Consider the following 25,333-nt stretch of genomic DNA (forward strand, 5'->3'; position numbering starts at 1 on the left):
TGTAACCAGAGTAATGTAGGTATTGGTTAGGTTATAGCTGTGTAACCAGAGTAATGTCGGTATTGGTTAGGTTATAGCTTTGTAACCAGAGTAATGTAGGTATTGTTAGGTTATAGCTGTCTACCCAGAGTAATGAGTTATTGGTAAGGTTACAGCTGTGTACCCAGAGTAATATAGGTATTGGTTAGGTTATAGCTGTGTAACCATAGAAATGTAGGTATTGGTTAGGTTTCAGCTGTGTACCCTGAGGAATGTAGGTATTGGTTAGGTTACAGTTGTGTACCCAGTGTAATGTAGGTATTGGTTAGGTTATAGTTGTGTAACCAGAGTAATGTAGGTATTGGTTAGGTTATAGCTGTGGTACCAGTGTAATGTAGGTATTTGTTAGGTTATAGCTGTCTACCCAGAATAATGTAGGTATTGGTAAGGTTATAGCTGTGTACTTAGAGTAATGTAGGTATTGGTTAGGTTATACCTGTGTAACCAGAGTAATGTAGGTATTGGTAAGGTTATAGCTGTGTAACCAGAGTAATGTAGGTATTGATTAGGTTATAGCTGTGTAACCAGAGTAATGTAGGTATTGTTAGGTTATAGCTGTCTACCCAGAGTAATGAGTTATTGGTAAGGTTACAGCTGTGTACCCAGAGTAATGTAGGTATTGGTTAGGTTATAGCTGTGTAACCATAGTAATGTAGGTATTGGTTAGGTTTCATCTGTGTACCCTGAGTAATGTAGGTATTGGTTAGGTAACAGTTGTGTACCCAGTGTAATGTAGGTATTGGTTAGGTTATAGATGTGTAACCAGAGTAATGTAGGTATTGGTTAGGTTATAGCTGTGGTACCAGAGTAATGTAGGTATTGGTTAGATTATACCTGTGTACCCAGACTAATGTAGGTATTGGTTAGGTTATAGCTGTGTAACCAGATTAATGTAGGTATTGGTTAGGTTATAGCTGTGTAACCAGAGTAATGTAGGTATTGGTTAGGTTATACCTGTGTAACCAGAGTAATGTAGGTATTGGTTATGTTTATATATAGCAGTGTTACCAGTGTAATGAAGGGATTGGTTAGGTTATAGTTGTGTACCTAGACTAATGTAGGTATTGGTTAGGTTATAGCTGTGTTACCAGAGTAATGTAGGAATTGGTTAGGTTATAGCTGTCTAACCAGAGTAATGTAGGTATTGGTTAGGTTATACCTGTCTACCAGATGTAGGTATGGGTTGTTTTTCCATGATTTATGGTCCTATAAACAGAAAGGGTAGTTTAAGGACGTGTGTCCGTGTGTGTTGTGCATACGTGTTTGTGTGCTGGATGCTGGATATATTTTCGAATAGCCTCTTTGCGATGGCACGGATCTGATGTAGACTTAAGAGTGCTATGTAGCAGTCTCTAATGATATAAACAACCACTTATAATACAAACATCATTAATCTCATCGCAACAAAATCGCAAGCCTTAATGATACAATTAGTATTTACCAAAGGCCATGGCAGCCCCTGGCTATATATAAAGACCTTTATAATAGCATCACCACGCACCATAACAGCATCATGAAGCACCTTATGGTATAAGGTAAAAAGACTTATTTAATGGTGAAGTTCGACACCTGATGACACAAGAGCCCGGCAGATTTTAATGAAACTTGGTACGCATGTTCGACTAATGTTTTTGACCTATGAGGGATATATTTTGGTTATCGTCAGGTGGCGCTGCAACCAAATTGGTCCTGTAAACCTAGTGTTAACTACAGAAATGCAAGCATTCAATACAAATTAAAAAAAAATTGTCAATACCAGGTACAAATGAAATTTATAAAAGACATGTACAATGATTCATAATTATTTTAAGGAAAAGACGTTTCAAAGAAACTGTCATTGTTTCTTTTTTTAATTTCTTTTTACAGCTGAAAATGTTTTTTATTACATTTCATTTTATTGTTAAGCAAATTTCAGATTTTAACAGTGAATAATAACAATTACGTTTCATGCAAGAACATATTTTATTCTGATGCATGTGGTTTTCAATTTGTTTTGTTAACCTATTATTAGTTATATAATGCAAATATTTAGAAATGTATATTTTTCTTTAAGCTAACTTTCTCAAATAAATTTTTAAAAAAACATTTGATCAGAAAAATAAAATTAAAAAAATGCGCTTGTTTTGATAACAAAACTTTAGAGGTTATCAATTGACCATTTCCATATCCCACTTCGTATATGTATCATGCTATGGGTCGAGGGCTGATACGGAGTAGTGTATGGAAATTGCCATATGGTAACCCTTTATCATTTATATTTCATGAGCTTATTCTGCCTTAAATAGAACAATATGAACACAATGGCATATACAGACAGAATTGCAGTGTGTGTACTGCCATTTTGCAGTGTTCAATCGGAAGTTAGACGGAAATGAAGCGTGCCTGTTAGACATTGTTGCGTGCCTAGCGGATATAGATTAGTCCAGGATATGGCCTATATAAACAGCTAGCAGTATCATACACGCAAAACAACTTAAATCACGAAAAAGTATGTGACAGCATGGTGTGTTTGTTTCACAGCTGTAAGCAGGTCGATATCAGTGCCATCTACCGATGAAGCAAGGGAGTTAACTCACTTATGTCTCTGAAAAGTGTTATATGAGTGACCTATGCTTGACGCATTTTTTACCGTCTTCTCAAATTTCTCATTGTAGATTTTGATGAAGCATGATACTCATTTTGACTTTAGTCTGATTTTGATTGATTGGTGATCCAATATGGCTGTTCTGTTTTCTTATTGAATGACTCAGTTTTTACTTCCAGGATCTTTAGCCCACCATCATCAGACGATGGGCTATTCAAATTGCCATTGTTCGTGGTCCATCCCTCCCTCAGTCGGGTCGTCCGTAAACAAAATAACAATACTTAGTCAGAACCATCAGATGAACATGCGTACCAAGTTTCATCGAATTCTACCTGGAATTTAAAAAAACCCACTAATGCTACATTTCATATCGCTTATTGATTTGATACAATTATGGGTTGATACATGTATAACTATATAAATAGGGGTTGTCATAAGCCTTCCTAAATGATATAATGATATTATAAGAGGTGCAATTTTGTTGCGATTTGATTGCTTATTGAGGTTTGTATAATTAGTTGTTATTGTTATCATTAGCGGTTTCTAGGCTACTCTACCTCACTGAAACGCAATGCCGAAGGCACCCAACACTGCATTCCTCCCGGTCACATTACACCGATAACGAGTATACCAGTTGTTGCCAGTACCCAAAATGCTAAACGTTGAACAGAGAATAACAGCACCCATTCTTAAGAACTATGTTATGTCCCGGCCTTGTGACAGATCCCCGCTTTGCCTTCCTCACCTGTGCAAACGTTTCAGATTAAAGTCAAAAGTGAGGTATTGCCAAGCAAGGCTCTAGGAATTAAAAGGTAGTCACATGTAGAAGAAGGGAGAGACATACAAATCCAAGCAGATTTGTTTGGGTCGCTTTTCTGTCCCTAAGTAGAGGACACAAAAGTAAATTTCCTATTCTACAGGAGGGTTCCCATATTAGTCGCCTCTTACGATACATGTTAAATGCACCACTTTGCCTGACTCTAAAAAAAATGTGCAGTTAAGATCATTTCAAAAATATCAAGAAATCAAAGTTATTTAAGTTTACTAAAACAACATTGTCAATTGATTGAAAAAAAAAATCCTTGAATTATATATACTCAACTGGTTTGGCTCGAATCGGTAGTTTCTATTTTTGCATGCTCATTACAGGTATTTCAACAACATCCAGACTATTTGTGGTAACCTGCAGCGCTTTGGGAATGTCGATGACGGCGGATGGGATGTGTGTTTAGACAAGGGCCTTATACGGAAAAATGATTGCCTAGTGTATTCATTTGGGTAAGTATTAGAGTGTTTTCACTTGGTTTGATATCGCTTCTAAATAAATTTCCTTTCTTACAACTCTTAATTTTTTTTTATAACATAAGGAATCATATCCTAGAGATGGATCGAAACTGGCTGAGTTAAAAAGAATTCTCGACATCTTCGGCTTTGTAAGATTTGTAACGTTATAGAGGATGAGGTACATCTATTTTTCTATTAACTTATAAATCTTGTATTTGGAAACGATGTTTTGAAAAAATAAAATCAACACAGTATGAATTACATGTAATATTAAACAAAAAAACGAAATAAAAATCATCTATTTACCGAAACAACCTGCGCAATGTCAGTCTCTTCACTAAACGTCTTTCAACTTAGGAAGGTGGGGTTACAACGTGCTTAAGTTTCATTATTATGATTATATTTATATTCCGTCTTTGCGTATTGCAGAGTTATCTTCTCTTGGGAGCAGGTATTGATTGTTACGTCACTTATTTGTGAGAGTAACGTCATCAATTTTTGAGAAAACGACGCAATTTTCTCACACAAACCAATGACGTAACAATCAATACCTGCTCCCAAGAGAAGATAACTCTGCAATACGCAAAGACGGAATATATATATTTATGTTTTATTTTTTTGGAGTTCGATGCATATAATACAATTTTTTTTGGGTGTGGCACGCAATACAAATGCAATTAAGTTGAGTTGATATAACATCTTTGATGTAAATGCGGTAATTTATTAGAAATGCAGGAGTCGAGGCCATTCTTGCGTAATGTCGTTTGCGAAAAGTAGCACTTCACAACAAAGAGTAAATTATCACTTTGGATTCCTGATATAGACAATAAAATATAAATCTTTAAACTGTTCTTATGCAATATAATGATAAGTTACTTATTTTCTTCAACTTACAATGTGTTTCATTCTGCATATTAAAACCAAATAAATCAATTACACAGCGTTGATAGGTCATATCAAATTGATGAGAGAAAGAGCATAGCACGTGATGTCTGCTCTGGATTTTTTATTTTTTATTAAGAGCCAAACAAAATTAAACAATTTGCATATACGCGTTGGAACATGTATAACAAACACATGTGTAACACACAAATTATGTAACATGTATTGCGGAATCGCATAAAACGTTTAATTTGTGACATAAAGACACACCGCCACACATGTTACGTATTGAAAATAAATGCTGGTGGTTTTGAGTGTTAAATATTACTTTGAATAACTGTCAAACCGACTGACTGCTGTAATTACAATAAAATTATCGTTTTTTCTTCTTTTTTTCTAGAATCAATTTCGACTTTAGTTTTGACGATGCCATTTCTGAACAATGGGGATGCATGGTACATTCGTTTGACCCGAGGTAAGTATATTCGATATCGCCCGATCACTGATTTAGGTCCATTTGCTTTATGAGACATGTACAATTTGTAAAAATAAAAATAAAAAACATGTCAAACAGTAATGATACCGAACAATACCGAAATAAAATACCGTGTCCCAAATTATATATAGAGCTGGTATATAACAAAACAGTCTTTTATAAGGAGACACACTTCGAGAATACCAGAGAGCAACCGTCGTCGGGAACATATCAATGTAAGAAATACGACGAAATGTACGAATTTTATACAAGTAATTTTGTAACAGTGAAGGACCTCACGTATGAAAATAACTTTATACAAGGACATCAGTAATCACGTAACTCGTATGTTGATATGTGCAGCTTGTCATGTCATTTGTAAGAAATAGGCCAATCTGAACTCCGCCTCGTCAACAAACAGATTGAACACGCGCCAGTAATGGTGAGGTCAAATGTCCGAACTTTGAAGTTTTATAAATGGTCAGGTTACATGGTCCTCTTATACAACTTACAATTAGATTGTGTTAGAATTGGGGTAGTACTTTGTATTTTGTGTCACTCCTGGCTTAACAGTGTCGAGTTAAAACCAAAGTGCATGCTGTTAGAGCCAGTGTAGCCACTAAAAAGAACGTACCATCCCCTTAAAGTACATAATATATATATATAAATAAACAACTTAAAATCGTCTGGTTTAAAACTGGAGTTTTCTTGTGACGTCCTTGTGCAGTAAGTATACATGCTAAATAAAAACGTGCATACAAAATGATGACAACGAAAAGATAGTCCAGTGCTAAACAAAGTGTCATATTAATTACATGGAAAAGGAAAGCTAAATCTTTTATTTACATGATTACGCAAAACAATCGAAATATGCCAAATTTTTATCTATGCATGAAGTATACATTTAAAGCATTTATTTACGAGCAAAGATAGTTATCAGTACACTGCGAAATTAGGAACATATAACCAATATATAATTCAACAGGTTAATTTGTGGCACAACATCCATTCGTTTGATATAACAATTTTCATATATATGTCAAAACATTTGCTTCAATGATTCTATGTAAAGGGAGGTTATTCCGGAGTTCTTGTATACTCTACAGCGATACACAACACACATGCCAATTAATCAGTAAATGTATAGTTGATGAAAACAGCAATATATTCACTGTGTGTATCTACTTTTATATTCAGGCATGATTTGAACACAAATCGTACGGTTGTCACCTATCTTAGTTAGTTATTAACCTAAGGATTCCTGTGCATTCTTGACGGGTTTCTGCTCTAGACTTCTAAAACTGATGATGAAATGGCACAATCTCGAAATATCATACCATACGCAACATCGTATTTTTATAAACAACAAATGGCGACAATATCTCTCGTTTTATGTTTTGAGTTGGAGAGAGGGAAACTGCCCAATTACTCGCCCCATGATCATGCTATGCCATTCATTTTTATTTTCCACCTCTGGAGCAGGGGTCAGAGAAAACAATTTCTCTCACAACCACTACAGGTTTCCCGACTCATTGGATAAACTTGCTAGGAGTTGGTTAACATTTTTGGTTACCCACTAATTGGGTAACACCCTTGACGGTATTTCATTGATCAAGTTTCTAATTATGACGTCATCGTCCATTGTGACGTCATGGTTCATGTCAATTGTGTTCCGATCATAAACAGGAATAATGTATTTCAAAGAGAAACGTGATGTTTTCTGAACATTATTGGAGAATAATGTCCCCAAACTCGTGATGGTTGATGATCAGTTAACGTCATGTCTTTATACAATTTGAAAATTAACTACATGAGTAACTCGAATTAGACAAATATGATAACCTGCCATCACTCGTTGGGAAACCTCTATAACCCTACTACTGTTATAGTTTATAACAGCAGTTATCGGTTTCTGTTTTGAAGTATGGACACCGACAGTTATAAACGGAGCTCCAAAGTATATTTCCACAACCTTGGACTTTCGAATTTTAACGGAACAACACCTGACGCCCATTGGAAGATGTTGACATTCCAGGGACTGAGACAAGCATTAGACCACCAGAAGGTAAAATTTGTGTTTTAATTTGTGTAAACTTGAGAGCATGTTTCCTGGCTCATATCAATTGAGAAAGTACATGTACATCCAAAACTAGGTCTTTCTGATGTTTCATGTATTACAAATCAGAAATTTACCACAGGTAAAGCACGTTAGTTCTGAAATCGACGCGCAAAAACAACAACAGGAACAGAACATTTACAAAAATATAAACAAACTCATTAACCTCGAAAATACTTTCTTTTTGAAAACAAAATGCATTTTTGCTTCTGGATGTCTTATCCTTTGCAAGACCTTCATTTGTTACGTAGTTACCTGGATGCGCTGTATACATACAATGTACAGTACTTATAAAAGAGCATCTTCGAATTCGCTAGCAAAGTGTTCGTTCGTATACACTCCACTTCAGTAAGTGGAGTGTATACGAAGCAAACTCTTGGCTTGGATGATAAAAGAGGTGAAGCAATAAAACTTCAATTTAAGTTATTTACTCCATTAGGAACATAATACAAACATGGTTGTGTTAGTGTAGAGTTCAGATAATGGTTACATTCTGTTGCACTCTATATCGTGCCGGGCTGAGAAAAAAATCTAATTAACCTCTCACAACATTTTACATGTACACGTATCATATTACTTACATATGTTGCAAAGCGACCTTTTTATTTCCGTATAAAACAAAACACCACTGGGGTTTTTCAAAATAGAAAAATTGAGAAACAGATGAAACCCTAAATAGAAAATAACAGTATGATTAAGCACAATATATCCTTACAACTCGTTTAGCCAAAGGCTACAAATATCAAAGTTCTACCGTCAGTAAACAAAATATCTTTATATTGTCACCGGCCATGTTGACCAGTGATTACAAATGGTTGTACCCGGTAGCTTATGGGTAACTATGGTTACTCATGTTAGTAACATGAACGCGACCTTTGTATTTTTGTTAAGAGTATAGTCATAAGACAATTCAAAGCTATATAACATCATTTTAAAATAATTCACTGGTCAATTATATAGAAACGATAAATATGTTTCAATGTATTGCTATATACTTTGGTTTAACTTGTTCACCCCTGCAGACACATTAAAACTCCTCCAATTCAATGGTTTGAATAGTTCATTATAAAATATCAGGGGCGAATGAGTTAACAAAACATAACGCCTTTGGTAAATTACTACTCATAAAAGCAAAATCTGTAACATTATATACTGGTTTTAAATTATACTGTATTTTTTTAAACGCTTAAATACATTTTGTAATATTTTGATGACCTAAGTTTAGCTCATTTAATTTATTAATTGATACAATGAGAAACACACAGTCTATAAACGTTTAACAATGTATTTCTTTTCAAAAAATTGTAAACGTGTGATGACATAAAAGGTTAACATCAGTCCTTAGTGAGCGACAACTTGACAGCAGTGGACCCTACCAACAACACTCCTTAAAACGTAAGATAGAGTTTTCATTTTTGTCTTTACTTTGATATCTGCTCTCTTGACTTTACTTTTCATTTATTTTACACAGGTCCTTCCAGATATCATCAAAATGGACATAGAAGATTGGGAATGGCATGTCATACCGGAAATGTTGGCTTCGGGATCTCTAAACGATGTAAAACAGTTCCTGGTGGAGTTTCACTTCTCTAACGTGCCGGAGGCAGATTCAGAAGGGTTTTGGATAGCAAAATTCTTTCTTCTAAAAGAACTATATGCAATGGGATTTAAGATAACGTGGGCCACTAGAAACTTACTGAATGTTTGGAGATCCCGTATAACAGAAAGAGACATTATAGGTTGTTTCGAGGTAACTTTTATAAGGATACAACGAGAAGCAGTGTTGCTGTGAAGGAGGGCCGCCCGTCTAATCAGTATAAAAGGACTGCATATATACCTCATCGTGATTGTATTTGTCCACAGAGAAAGAGAGAGGCATTTAACTTATTTTAAACAAGATCTGTCGTCATCTGGCGTCCGTCGTGCGTAACAATTTTACACTGAAAGCTTGTTGAACTACAAGTAAGGTGGTTTCGATGATTTTTGATAGAAATCTTATCAACATCGTCATAAAGAAGCACTTTAATTTTTGTCGTTGATCAGAAATCCTGTATGGCCTTTCAGAGCCGCCATACAATAGTTAAACTTGGGATTTTATTTGCCGATTTCACAGGACATCGGTAAGGACAATCTGCCGACAGTCATGATGGAGTGTTGTTATATATTTGGGTTCATCAGAAGTTCATTATGGTAACCACAGCTGTCACTTTGAAATCCTACTTCAAACTAAAATTAAAATTCTAATTTGTTAAATTAACTGAAATTTGAAAGGAATGATCTACTGATAGTCCTGACAACATTTTGTTCGATGTATTTCTTTGGTAAGTGAGAACTCTAGCAAGGAGGCCGACATTTGAAAGTCTTAAAGAGAAACTGAAATTTAAAGTTTAGATAAAACATAGTTAATATAATCTGCTGACTGTTCCAACACACTTTATTCGTATTCAATTCAATCAAAATCCAACATGGATGCCGATTTGTAAACCTACATGTATTTAAACTTTGAACTAAAGTTTGTAAAGGTCGATTGCACTCCTACTTTGTAGAAATGGTCTAGACCAAGTGTGGTTGTTTTGTGTTTTCTCAAGAAACCCTTTAAGACTGTACACTGACAGCCATTTTCAAAACATTTTTAAATTTGTTTCGGAATTGATAGATAATCACTATTTTGTTTTTTTCATACATCATAATTTTCAGCTCACGTTTCAGAAAGTACAAGTCAGAAAATGTTAAGGCTGTTGAACTTCTTGTATGAAGTATTGGTTTAATACGACGCAAATTTATCTCGCATACGTTTCTTTTTATTGGAAAATGCGTTTTATACTTTGTTCTGTTTTCTGTCTTTTTAAAAATTTGATTGTTACAAAAACACGTTTGTGTATATGTCCGTCCGTTAATGAAGGTTCAAAGTGATCTCCAAATGTAGTATTTCTAAACTTGTGATACATGTTACTGAAATAGCTCATATATAAACCATTGTGCCACCCTTGTAGGTGGGGGGATCGGGAAAAAACACCTGCTGTTACCATGTGCATGTATCGTAGGAGGCAACTAATGAGGGAACTCCTTGCAGAATTGGGGATTAGCTTTGGTGTCCTCTATTTTGGGACACAAAAGCGACCATAATAAATCTGCTGCGCCCATTGCAATATCTGGGATCTTTATCTTCCTATCTACTTCTAACTACCTATCATTTCCTAGCGCCTTGCTTGGTTACACCTAACATTTGGCCTTAATGTTGAGCGTTCGCCCAGGTGAGGAAGGTAATTGGGTCTGTCCCCAGGCATGGACATACAAAAGTCCTTAAAAATGGCAGTTGGTATTCCCTGCTTAACGTTCAGCATTTAGGGGAATGGCAACAACTGGTTCACCCATTGTCAGTATAATGTGAACGGGCGGAATGCTGTGCCGGGTGCCTTCGGTTGGTATTTCAGTGAGATAGCACTATAAAGTCGGCAGCAGATCCGTGCTATCACAAGGAAGCAAGTACACCAGCATACCATATTTCCTGCATACACACATGTAAGGACGCATACACTACACACACGGAGGCATGTCCTTAAATGACCTTAGCTGTTAATAGGACGTTAAACAAAATTAAACCAAACCAAACACACCACTGTCATGTTGAGAACGAGTCTCTTCAATAGCTCTTTTGCTGAAATATTTGTACACTGAAGCCAGTTTATCCTGTCTTAGAATTGACTTAGAGAAGGAAAAAGTTAATTTAAAAGAAAGAAAACTTATCTTGCATCAAGAGTGAGGCTTTTCAGTATTTTAAGTTGTTTCCCATAGTGAGAGTATTTTAAGCAAAGTGAAGAACACTCGCCTGACTTAAAAGAGTGAATGGTACTTTGAGTTGTTTATAGTGGTGATAATCTTTAAGCTAAGTAAGAATAAGAGTTCGGTTCTAAGTTGTTTCCCCGTAGGTATAGTCCAGTAACTAAGTAATATCTTAGTATAGATAACTCAAACATTACTACATATTTGTATACGGTCGTAGCTTTAAGGACCCCTGTCCTGACGATGGCAAAATAATAGAGAGTTCCCTGTAGTTTTTTTGTACAGAGAGTAATTTCCCCTTTCGTGTTGGATATTATTGTAACACGACTGGGCCAGGATAATTTCGTTGGCTGTGTAGCTCATTTTCTAAGAGCGATACTATGATGAACTGAGATCAAGGGCTCATATCCTGGTCAAAAAACAGTTTTTATTTGTATATACACAACACTCTTCTTTTTAAAAACAGAAATGGTTCTTTTGTAACTTTTTAAAGTTTAAAAGATTTTGTTTTAGAAAAAGATTTTTCAACGCTATATTCATAATGGAAAAATATCAAATGCATAGTTACAGTTTGGGAGCGATAAAGAGATCTTTAAGTAACTTACTTATATGATTAAGTTTAGGTTATCTTTTAAGCATACAGGTAGAGCTAGTAGTGTAAAAAATCAACAATCAGGACGAGTTGTGTCCCCTCAATCAATATGATTAGTGCTATAAAGACTATACCAAGGGTATTTATTTAATCACTCATTTTTGTATTCATCAATCAGTTTTATAAATATATATTCTTGTCACTACATTGTGATAAACTTTGAACATTCCTCGATGTTACTTGTTTTATAACTGTCATTTTGAATCAGAGTGTGTCTGGAGTAAGCGTGATTTCATGTCTTTGAGATTGGTATATTTTTAACACCTGGTGTGCTTTTTAATTGTTTAATATATATATATATGCAGTGTGCTTGATTTCTGTCTTGATTTTTTAATAAATAAAAAAGTATGAGACTTTATAGACGAAAATGATACATTTTGGCTACAGCTGACAAAACACTCGTGAGTTGTCTAGTAGTATATATACCCACAGATCTAATATAACACTAAATTAGAAAATAATTGACGGAGAACCAAGATCCAGTTGGAGTTTAAAACACGTTAGCAAAGCAATTAATCAAAACAAAACACCTTCGGACTATTTTCGCTATATAATACTATATTTTTACTTGATATGTTCTAAGGAGGCCCAGCACAGTAACATTATTTATATTCTCTGTCAAACAATAATGGTAGAAATGTGCAAATTTGATGACATACATATTATTGTTATATGCTTGAAAATTTCTCGTTACCTCATTGGCCGGATCCTATACACGTGACTAGTCCTCAAAAACTTAGGTAGACTGGCTATCCGGTAAATATTGATTTCTAAATAAAGTCTATATGGAATTCCCCGCAACCAGTCATAGCGCAAAAACTACTCGAAGATAAAGACTCTGTTAACACAAACAGGCCAACGAACAAGTATTGCGTATCCTCAATGATTACCTTAGTTGAAAGAACTTTGACGATGTCTTCGAGAGCTACGATGCCGAACTGTTGGACTCAACAATGGCTAAATTGTACACGGAGGCTCGCTCCAATATGAACTATACAAACTACACTCTACCATTGTTGGTGCATAAAAAAAACCCAGTTATGGGCTTTTTTGCTGGTAAATATGATGTGATATGAATCTAAAAGAAAAGTGATATTAACACCGGCTTCGACTCATTCAATAACACGTTTTCATGTTCATATCACAACGTATTCACCAGCACAAAAGTCCATAACTGTATAATAACTGCTATTTATAAATTGCAAAAAAAGGACATTTTTTCTCGAGATTAATTTTGTTTTTGCAGAAACATACATTTTTATACAGAGAACAAAGAAATGAACAAACAAAGGTATTACTGAAAATCTTTGGGAGTGTAAATGTATTTAAGATGGCCCTTATTTCGAAATATAAGTGTGCAATTAAACCGTATCAGTTACTTATATAAAATCATATATGTTTTGAACATAAATTCTCACAAAAAAAAATGTATTTTTCTGGTATTCGAACTTTTCCATTAGAGGTAAGAAATTTATCGAAGATATGGATTTATTCCTAAAAGTAGTCTTGGCTTTTCAGAGAGAGGATTGTTTAGTTTTCTTCTGTCGACGCAACACCTAAAAACTCGTTGAGTATATATGAAACAGGTTGTGACTGGTATACTTCATGTAATTTACTGCTCTATAACATTCAAGTAACGCGACTCTATTGGAAAACTACCATCGGCAACACGGTCTCACAGGATCACAGAACACTAATGCTTACCAGAAAGGCACACACACACACATGCCAATGTATTTTCAAGTTAGCTTAGAACTAGTAGTCAGCGCCTGATATGACAGGACCTGCAAAATCTTTATATTGTATTGGTTTTGTGATTGTATGACAAGCCTTTGTAGCACCTAAGAACGGCTTATCCCACATAGAATGGTGATATATGTATATCAGTTACGGTATAACTGGGATGCAAATCGCTCTCAAAAATAGTTCTGTGTGGACAAATGATGCCACGCTGTTGTCCGAATTAACCCTTCATATTAAGGCGTATTGAGTTTCGTCTCCCCAAGTAACTTATAACTCAAAAGATGCTTTTTGTTTTGGTCTTCTACTTATCAGATTAATATGTTTCAAAGCGATGAAACTAGCTCTAGTTTCGCGCACATCAAGCTTCAAATAGCCACTCAAACTTGATTTACAATGCCCCCCCTGCAGGTCGAGTATCGAGGGAAAATACACCTGGGCCCGAATTCATGAAATCGTTCTCATGCTCAAGCATGGATTCTGTGCTTAAGTTTAATTTCTTGTTCTGTCTGTAAATAAATAAAAAAACAAATATTTTTGACTTATATTCCCGTTCCATTGATACTCTACCAAGACGTATGTGGTTTCGTGTCCGGAAACGCAAAATATGCATGCCGTTTTCTTCTACTACAGATTTCGTTATTATTTCAAAATGATCTAAACAAAGTAGCGTTTTCTAAACGCGACGAATTATATTTCTAAAGTAACAAATAATACGTATAAATCCTTTAAAGAAGTTTGTAGCCACTGTTGAGGTTTTGTTCTGTACGATTAAAGATGAACGAAACAAGTTGGTAAACAATGCAATATGCCAAAAAGAGTTCAAAGAAAGTCAGAGGTCTGGATCTGGAGAGTATATACGTAGCGGTATTCACCAAATATTTCCGAACCATTTTTCTGATATGTGGAAATGTCGACGAGATCCGATGTCGTCAACCCTTGGGATACTTGGCCTTGTGTAGTATGACATTATTGATTTCCCGTTCTCCAAGATGGCTGCCTAAATCTATTGACTACCTGTGACCTTTCGGGCTATGATGTATGTTCTATTAGTCTGACTTCGTTCATTTTCCGTGGCGAATGTTTTATCAGATTACATGTTTCAAGATACACTTCTTCTAACATAACGGTAATAGTTTTTTAGTTGATGTCCATTTTATTGCTATTATTTAAATACAGGTTTAATCATTAAAAGGTGGTAAAATGTACAAATAGCCTATGGGAATAATTACTAATACTTTGTAATCCAAGATGATCCCTAGGCCTGTGGCTATTGATGTGGACTACAGTTTTCACAATATTCTGTAACTTTTGTATTAGTAGAGTTTTTAAGTGATTGCAGAGAGTTTTTTTATTTATTATTCGGAATAATGAATGACTTGATTACCATTGGCATCCTTTCCCCCCGAAAGTAAAATGTGTTATCTAATATTCGGAATCAAGAAAAACTGCCCGAATTTCTTTTCAAAATCTTTAGTTCACTGTACACCAAATACCTCTAAGTTCACAGAATAGTGCTTTATCAGTCGACGTCCGTGTAGTACAAATAACTTCTTCAAATAACTATAAGGGGTATGCCCATGTTACATGTACAATGTATTTTGAGCTACGTACGTGTAGTAGTATTCTAAGTTAGACTAAGAATATGGCCTCATCCTATTTTCAAGGTCACAGACATGTAAAACAAACCTGATACTATTTTCTAAGGATACGAAAACTCTGATGTTTTATTAATAACATTTGACCAGTAGTTTGTTGGCATGGCTTTGCCACAAAGTTTGCTAAACAAAGGACTATTTTGATTTGTTCTAGGTTGCATAGATACCCTTTTTTTTAAATGTTTAATCGACTTCTTTTGAAGAACTGGAAGTGCTGGAAACGCGTGTATTGGCTAATATCTCGCTGGCAAAGTGCTATACAGTTAGTAGGTAAATCCTTAAATTGAAATTATATAAATTGTTGACTTCTAATTTCTTAAATGGAAACGAGACAATAGTTTTTGTGTAATCTTTGTACAAAGAATGTATTCTTCCTTTTGGTTAAAAAATGGTCGACAATCGCACGGCTTCTGATAGATTGAAATTTCAATACTTTTCTATTTTACTCAATGTAACGTATGTAGGTGTGATATGGCATTGCAAGCTCTAGCGCAGATGTTAAATATAACCAGTAAGGCTGTCACAATATATCGGAAAACAGGTATATCGCAATACACGGGCATATCGTAACGTACCACAATACAGAGATGAAATATTGTTGTATCGCAATATTTTTCAAACGCATATTTTTATGTATCTGCTTGGTGTTTTAACTTTGCAAATTACTACAAATTCTAACAGATATCCCAATAAGCATAAAGCAGGCTTTTAATAGTTCAAATTTTATAATCGATGGTTGGTTTGACAAAAATCTTAAATCTATATAATCCATATTATATATGATTAAGTTTAATAACATATTCTGACAACAACTTATAAAATTGAGTACATCCTTCCTATGACAAATTATCGGGATACGTATCGCAATATATTCATTCTGTATTACAATATATCGTGATACGTATCGCAATATATTCATTCTGTATTACAATATATCGTGATACGTATCGCAATATATTCATTCTGTATTACAATATATCGTGATACGTATNTGGCATGGCTTTGCCACAAAGTTTGCTAAACAAAGGACTATTTTGATTTGTTCTAGGTTGCATAGATACCCTTTTTTTTAAATGTTTAATCGACTTCTTTTGAAGAACTGGAAGTGCTGGAAACGCGTGTATTGGCTAATATCTCGCTGGCAAAGTGCTATACAGTTAGTAGGTAAATCCTTAAATTGAAATTATATAAATTGTTGACTTCTAATTTCTTAAATGGAAACGAGACAATAGTTTTTGTGTAATCTTTGTACAAAGAATGTATTCTTCCTTTTGGTTAAAAAATGGTCGACAATCGCACGGCTTCTGATAGATTGAAATTTCAATACTTTTCTATTTTACTCAATGTAACGTATGTAGGTGTGATATGGCATTGCAAGCTCTAGCGCAGATGTTAAATATAACCAGTAAGGCTGTCACAATATATCGGAAAACAGGTATATCGCAATACACGGGCATATCGTAACGTACCACAATACAGAGATGAAATATTGTTGTATCGCAATATTTTTCAAACGCATATTTTTATGTATCTGCTTGGTGTTTTAACTTTGCAAATTACTACAAATTCTAACAGATATCCCAATAAGCATAAAGCAGGCTTTTAATAGTTCAAATTTTATAATCGATGGTTGGTTTGACAAAAATCTTAAATCTATATAATCCATATTATATATGATTAAGTTTAATAACATATTCTGACAACAACTTATAAAATTGAGTACATCCTTCCTATGACAAATTATCGGGATACGTATCGCAATATATTCATTCTGTATTACAATATATCGTGATACGTATCGCAATATATTCATTCTGTATTACAATATATCGTGATACGTATCGCAATATATTCATTCTGTATTACAATATATCGTGATACGTATCGCAATATATTCATTCTGTATTACAATATATCGTGATACGTATCGCAATATATTCATTCTGTATTACAATATATCATGTGATATGTGATACACTCTTGGTGTACTGTGACACCCCTAATAACCCGCAATGTAAGGGTATAGTCATTGGAACATAAATTGTCAATACCTATGCAGCTTGGTCTTTGAAAGAATTCTTTATGAATGAATAAAACATTTAAGATACAAAGATACAAGGTCAGAGGTCAGTGACAACAATATTTTCAGTTTCAGGTGCTGTCTAAATGAGATTATTTGAATGGTATGTAAGAGCTTAGACGATTCTATCTAGTGATATGAGCGAGGTTAACAGAAAAGAAATGATATCGTTTGTTACCATATTCAACCTAACACGTTTTACTTGTTTCTGATTTGTTAAGCTGAGGAAAAACTTTTAACGAATAGCGACAGAATGGAACGTGTCTTAGAGAGGAAGAAACGCATTATGCAATATACAAAATACTGTAAACGTCTACTAGATACATTAAAATTGGATGACAAAATTACTACTTGTATTGTGTGACAACATTTACGAAACCGACCTATGGAAAACCAGAGTAAAGTTGGTTACTTATTCAATGTTGGGCTAGCCCAAAATTAGGCTAGTTTGATATTCAAATTTTATACTATAGAATCGTTAATTTTTCGTTTTCAACAGTCCGTTCTCACACCTATACCACAGCTGGGCATCTTCAAATGTATACACATGCAAAACGGCATCAACAATACCCCAGGCTTCAGATGCCCACTGGGCATCTATTCGAATTTCACTATAGAATCGTTAATGTTTCGTTTTCAACAGTCCGGGGCATTTACATAGTACTCCATGGGTAACCATTTGATATTTTATGTGGCTTTTTTCCCCTTTTTCAATCATAATAATAATATACAACATGTATATAGCGCCCTGTATAATTTGTAAAATTACTCTAAAGCGCTTTACAACATATGGATAATAGTAATGGTTATAATTGCAATGTGCACATAATTGAACAAATAAAAGGGTGGTATTGACGTCTTTGCAAAGATTCTAAAATGCAGACGTGAAGAGGTGAGTTTTGATGTCCCTCTTGAACTTGGCCAGGGTATTTGACTTTCTAATTGCAGATGGTTAGCTATTCCACAACGTAGCCGAAACCCTCCCAAAGCATCTGTTTCCGTAGGTCACAGTACGAGATCTTTGGACACACTACAAAGATTATGACTCCGACCGCAGTGATCGTGACGGTTGATATAGGGTAACAAGTTCATGTAGGTACTGAGGAGCTGTTCCATTCAGTGCCTTGTATGTGTACACCAGAATTTTGTACTGAGACATGTATCGTACAGGTACATTTGTAACCAGTACAACGAATAAAGCACAGGTGTGATGTGCTCTCTCTTTCGAGTACGAGTAACTAGCCGTGCTACAGTGTTCTGGACCCTCTGCAGACGACTAGTCAGATATACCACAGATCAGGGCGTTACCATAATCCAAATGAGAGGTAACAAGTGAATGCACCAAAATCTTGCATGCATCTGCAGTTAAAAACTGCCGAATAAACAGGATTTGTCAATAGCGTTCACTTGTTTCTCCATGTTCAATGAACTATCAAAGTATACCCCTAGGTTTTTAACAGCTGGAACAGTCTCAATAGTTCTGGCACCGACCTTGAGCTGGAGAGCCATTGTTTGTTGACACTTTGGGGAAAAGACGATTAGTTCCTTCTTTACCTTATTAAGCTTAAGCATGTTGACGTTCATCCAGATACTGATATCTGTCAGACAATCTTCCAGACTTTCTGAGACCCTTGAGGAACCCCGAAATCTAGTGCTTTGTCATGTGAGGTGGAAGATCCGATGGCAACACACTGTCGTCGTTCCCTCAGATAAGACTGTATCCAGCATAGTGCGGTATCAGTCACTCCATACGAGTAATCCAGACGTTTATAAAGTATGCCATGGGCGATGACGTCAAATGCAGCTGACAAGTCCAGCATGACAAGCACCGCTCTGCACTTGTTATCCAATGCAGAAGCTATATCATTATGTACACGTAGGATGGCTGTCTCAGTAGAGTGTCCCATGCGGTAGGCCGATTGCATGTTGTCATGGAGACTGTTTGCATGGAGATGAACCTCTAAATGCCGGGACACAACCTTCTCCAAGATCTTAGACAGAAAGGCAGATTTGAAACTGGGCGGTAGTTTTTCAACTCCTCATTGCCCATTTCAGGTCTCTTTAACAATGGTCTGACATGTGCCTTCTTAAAACCTAATGGAACCTTTGACTCAGCCAATGATTTGTTCATGATTGAGGTAATCAAATGAAGCAGTGCTCCAAGACATTGCTTTAATAGGTCTGTGGGCAGTGGATCAAGCTCACAGGACTTTGATTGCGAGATCATGATAATGTTGCGCAACTCGTCCTGGGTTGTTGGTGAGAGCTTTGCCAATGGTTTCCCATCCAATGAAATGTCAGCAGTCATGACAGAGATGTCAATGTCAGCAGAGGTGTTCACTTATTATGCAATATTTTTCCTGATTGAGCTGATTTTATTCAGAAAGTAATCACTGAACTTGCTTGCTAAGTCTTTTTCAGAATTACAGCTTGGTAGGATAATTTCACCTTTCTGTCCCATTAGGTTTTTGGTGAGTTTAAAAAGCTGTCTATTATCCTTGCCGCATTCTTCGACTTCCGAATAATAAGCCTTCTTTGACTGAAAGAGTAGTGAACCAACTAGTCGACATTGCTCTCTATAAATCTGTTGGTGAACGGTTAATTTGGTCCGTCGCCACTGTCTCTCTGCTTTTCTACGGTTCTGTTTTTCTATGCGTAGATTTTCATTATACCACGGGGCATTTGGTCTCACAGTTATCACCTTAGTGTGCAGAGGTGCGTGTTTCTATATAAGGGATTCTATACCAGATGTGAATGCTTCAACAAGATCATCAACCTCGCCTTCAGTAGATTGAAGGGCGGACAAGAATGTCATTGTTGAAATCTGGTATTGAAATTTCGCGGAATTTCCGGAAGCTCACTTCTTTCCTTGCACGACCTGGCTTACTACATTTCAGTGTTGTGTGGACAGCACGATGATCACCGGATTGGTTCCCCTTTATATCGGTTAATGGATCAATCACTGAAATAGCTCCATGAATGACCGAGTTATCGTCCCTCGTTATGACCACATCCAGTGTGTGGCCATGGGTGTGCCCAACTGGCGAGCATCAACATTAGATGGATCGTCTAAGTGGAAATTTAGATCACCCGTGATAATAATCTCTTGTGGTACAACAACTTGGTGGTCTAAAAACACTGTATTTCGGAAAGCATTCTGTTTAGATGGTGGAGGCATGTAAATGATACACAATGTAAATTGTTTATCATCAGCAATGACAGAACAAGTGATGTTCTCAAAGTGTGTGTTTACATCATCATGGCTGGAAGAGAGTTGTCTCACACTTATGCCTTTCTTAAACAGAACAGCCACCCCACCACCACGTTTGCCGAGTCTAGCATTGTGGTGGAATTCATAGCCTGTTGATATTAGCTCAGCTAGGACCTGGTTATCGATATCTGAACCTAACCAGGTTTCTGTCAATGCAAGAATGTCAATGTCCTGAAATGTTACAAAATCCCCGATGGACAATGACTTATTCTTCACTGAGCGACAGTTTAAGGACTCTAAATTCAGAGGAATAACTGACTTACAGTGACCAGCTGTTGTTGGCTTGATGACATGTACATTTTCGTACGATACTGATGATGTCGAAATCCGTGTGGAAGTATCGTTACGAGAATGCACAATAGTGTCGATGCCCGATACTTCTGTAAGTGCAGTGTGGCCCTGCAAGAAAGAATGGGAGGCAAACAGACCATTTGAAGTGACCAAATGGATGAGGTTATCAGTGTTCAGATCCGAGTGGGTAAAACCACTGGTTCCGTTTGATTTAACATCGACAACACTGGGTATTCGCCTCCTAACAGCACCCTTTCCTGCCAGTGTCCCACGTCTAGTGCGCAGATTTTTCTCCGATTTATTATTCAAATTTCTTCCTTTTTCCTAGGAGGCGTCAAAACAAACAATCCATTTGGACTGGGGGGTATTTGTTGTGGTGTACGGTGTTCACCTACTCACAGAAAAGAGTCTTGTGCTTGATGAGGTAAACACTTTGATATTATTTCAACTTTTCATATATAAAACATTATCGTTATTCTTTTTAGATTCTTTTTGTTATTCCAGTCTTCTTATAGCCCAAACACTATTGACATCTTGCCAATCGAATGATACTTTTTGGTTGCTTATTTCAGAAAACAATTTCACTGGCCAGACGCTACATTAAGAACTGTTTGGAAAAAAATATGAGAAGTAGTAACATTTCAGATTGTTGTTTAGTTCAATGTTCCCAACATATACTATATAACACTCCATAGTTAACAGATTTGCTTTTTATTATTTACTCACTTGAACAAATCATAACATGTTGCCTCTTGACCACCTCTTATATTTCTTATTTAACAGTCAGAACTCTCGTCAATACTATAATTCAGTGGAGCTGTGTTAATTGCTACACATTAAAAGATAAACGTCTATGCATCTGTTTCTGTATTAAAAATGTTAATCTTATTACATGGTACATACGTATTCAATCCAATTCAATATGTATTCAGTAATGTATGCCTCCAGTCAAAAGTACATGCTTCTACAACACTGTTGATTGCGCATCTATGTCACTGTACACAGTATTCAACTTCAAAATCTTGTTACATGTGTACCAAATCATTATAGGTATAATATAAACAATGATAAGTATATGTATTATATTAAATTGATATATCACACTAATGTATACAATGATCAAACAGGATGCATATTATATTTGAAATACACAGGTCATACGCTTTTTGATACTAGTTAATATTTGCACATATTACCATGCCTCATTTAAATAATACATTGTAAACGGATAGTGTATTACATTCAAATTTTGACTGATACGTTACATAAATGTCAGTTGAGCGTTAAATGTATTTTAATACAACATGTACCCAAGTACATGTATTGAATACTAAATTACTGTACTATATTACATTTATCATTGCAATGACAGCATATTTTATCGTGAAATAATAATGTATTGATATTGTGTACTTTACATTGCAAGTACCAATCACAATTGGGTCCTTCATGCAATGTTTTTATAACAGTTATGTCGTAAGTTATGTAAATGTTATGTTCACATTGTGACGGCAAAGGTGCCTTTTATGCTGCACAAATCTGCATGTATCTGTTGTGGCGGCATCTGTAAAGCACACCATGCTTTTATATAGGAACATATTTCAAAATTAGTCCAAACTTTCATCTTGGAATTTTAAAAAAATACTAGTCACGAGTGAATACCATTCAACAATAAGTATTTTGTTCATTTCTTGTCGGATGATGTCGACAATCAGCACAGGCGTTGTTCTTTAAATGCTGTTGCAATCTGAAAAGGCGCGTAACTATACCATTGCCCGTTCTAAAATGATACGTGAAGGGACAGAACTAATGGAATGACCCTCGTTTTCAATGTTCAGCTTAAATTACTAGGTCAGTGTAAAGATAAACTATTTTAAGGTGTGTGTAAAAAGAATGAGTTCATATCGAACGATTAAGGATTTTCGTCGCTTGTAGTTTTGGTAAATATTAGCAAAAAAGATTTGTTTAACTTGCATGTTATCGAAAAAAGAAGTTTTCAAATGAATATTGGTATAAAAAATAAGATTTTAACTTTATGCTATACAATGAAAGGTATTATTGAGCATATAAAATCAAAATGGCTGTATGACCTTCATTTATATTCTCATGATATTCATTTGATATTGTCGGATAGGCACATTGGTTGATTGGTTATAACTCCAGCCTTCAACGCAGGCGGCCGGGGTTCAATACCAAAAGTCGTAGTACGCATGGATATTCAGAGAAAGTAATTTTCTCCTATCAACACAACTCCAATAACCCAGGTGGAGTACACATTGGTCTAGGGTGGATGTGGCCTTATCTGTGCTGTAACATTCAAGTGAGGTGGTACTATAAATGATGCCGTTGGAAGCACGGTCCCACTACAAACAGAACACATTACATCTCTAGCTCACACGCAGGCATACACACATAGGAAGATATTAGCCAGGTGGCATAGGACTAGTAGTTAGCGCTTGATAAGGCAGCTCCTGCGAATTCCTCAAAATTGCATTGATTAATGTATATGCTAATTGTATTAATTGTATATCTATGTACTGTAAAGCGCTTTAGAGTGTCTTATGTTAGCTAGATAGGGCGCTTATCAAATGTTGTATAGTATTAATATTAGGTCACCTGGCCCGAAGGTCATTAGAACATCAGTGTCAAATAAAACTTGAAACAACTCAGAATATATATAAGGTTAGGTATTCCTCAGCAATAAATATGTTGAGCCTCAAAATAGCTTTTTATGATCCGACATATCCTGTATCAACGGTCAAATAAGCATTCAAAAGTATGTTTGGTACCATCACAACATTAAATCCAAAGAGATGGCAGAGAAAGACACAAATTACAATGCACTAGTATGTACGATACACGTGATCTCAACAACAAATACAACACATGTTACGGATGACCTCGGTCTACAGGCTTACACAAACACAACGGGAGTAAGGGATAACGTCACAATCGGAACGGAAATTAGCAGATCATTATGAAAGGCCATGAGGCATCTTCTTGTGAAATACATTGCCTAACAAGTCACGTTCCATATTTGCACGTGCATTTGTGTATTAGCTGTATACGAAGGAAAAACAAAATAACACGTGCCGGTGCCCGAATAAAGATAAATGTAATTATGAAGATTTGCTTTGCTTATGATTCTTAATTATTGTATTTCCATTACACATAGTGCTGATAGTCCTACCTTGAAGTGATTTTTAAACACAAAGAAACCGCTAATGATAATGTCTACGTAAATATAAATAATGATGATAATGATTCGAGGTTGTTATATACATGTACCGCTTCAACCTAGTTCGTAGGCCGTCTCAAAGCGGTTCACAAATTATAATATGCGGTTATAGGGCCTTTGCAACCAGCTAATATCTTTCTCAACTCCATGGAGAGCATTCAGCCGGTGCTGCCATTTCGGCGCTCACATCTATCATTCTATATTTCTAGCACTGCCCAACCACGTACTCATTTACAGCTGAGTAGACTGGAACAAGCGGAGGAAAGTATCTTGCTCAAAGATACAACACAGTGCCGTCACGCGACTCGAACTCGCAACCCTTCGGTCACGAGCTCGGCGTCCTACTACTAGACTACCATGTCTCTACAATAGACAAGTACAGCGTATATTGTTTTGCTGATAACGGGGATATAGAGTGACCTGTGAAGAATAATCCAAAGATCGTATATCATCATATGTTTTCACAATGCTTTTTTTGAAAAATCCTTTGTTCTTGTCTAGTCTAAACCATATGGATATATGTTTAAGAACCAGACGGGGCATGGGGTCAAACTTATTTAACCAACATGATGCTGGTATTAAATTTGATGGAAACAAATAATGACTTAACCTTTGTAACGTTATCTGGTCATGACCTAGCCTCTTCTTTTGGACAGATCTCGATCATTAGACAAAACTTTTCCATATTAACAAGTTTTTTTTTTAACACCGTTTGAACACAAAACATCAAAGTGATAATGTGTACATTTGTTTTTTAAAGAACAAATATCTATAATATGATTGATAATTAATGCTAAGCTTCCTTGTCCAACATTTTAATATTACCAGGACTGAATATTGTGTAAATTAAAACAATGTGATATATACAGTAGATTGATTAAACCATTTGCTTTTACTTTTGCCAAAGTAAATCTTAATCATTTGATAAAACAAAGGAGCATACATCAGATGTGTGAGAATGGTCAATGATAAGAAACAAGACCAAAACGTTGGTGCACCAAATTAGGTTTTCATAATCTGTCGAAAGTACATTTTACAAGATCAGTCTCTCCGTATTCAACAACCGGTTATCAGGGCCCGTATTCATGAAACCGTTCACATGCTCTAGCATATATTCTGTGCTAAAACCAACTTTCTTCTAACTCGCTTAAATCATGGCAAACGATCAAAAAGTCAAATAAAATTAGTGAAAAGATTATTCGTCTTTAACTCTCTTCAAAATAATAGGATGGGAGAAAAA

General features: G+C 35.7%; 1 protein-coding gene across 1 annotated transcript; it reads left to right on the forward strand.

Moving 5' to 3' along the window:
- The first annotated feature begins 2,684 nt into the window (after positions 1-2,684).
- LOC110449505 lies at positions 2,685-10,523 on the forward strand. The gene is made up of 4 exons (XM_021496411.1): positions 2,685-3,901; positions 5,190-5,264; positions 7,188-7,329; positions 8,852-10,523. Exons 2-4 carry the CDS (start codon positions 5,242-5,244, stop codon positions 9,170-9,172), a joined length of 486 nt encoding a protein of 161 aa, XP_021352086.1. The 5' UTR covers positions 2,685-3,901; positions 5,190-5,241; the 3' UTR covers positions 9,173-10,523.
- The last annotated feature ends 14,810 nt before the right edge of the window (positions 10,524-25,333 follow it).

This window comes from Mizuhopecten yessoensis, unplaced genomic scaffold (genome assembly GCF_002113885.1).
Source record: "Mizuhopecten yessoensis strain PY_sf001 unplaced genomic scaffold, ASM211388v2 scaffold4631, whole genome shotgun sequence".
NCBI classification, from domain to species: Eukaryota; Metazoa; Mollusca; class Bivalvia; order Pectinida; family Pectinidae; genus Mizuhopecten; species Mizuhopecten yessoensis.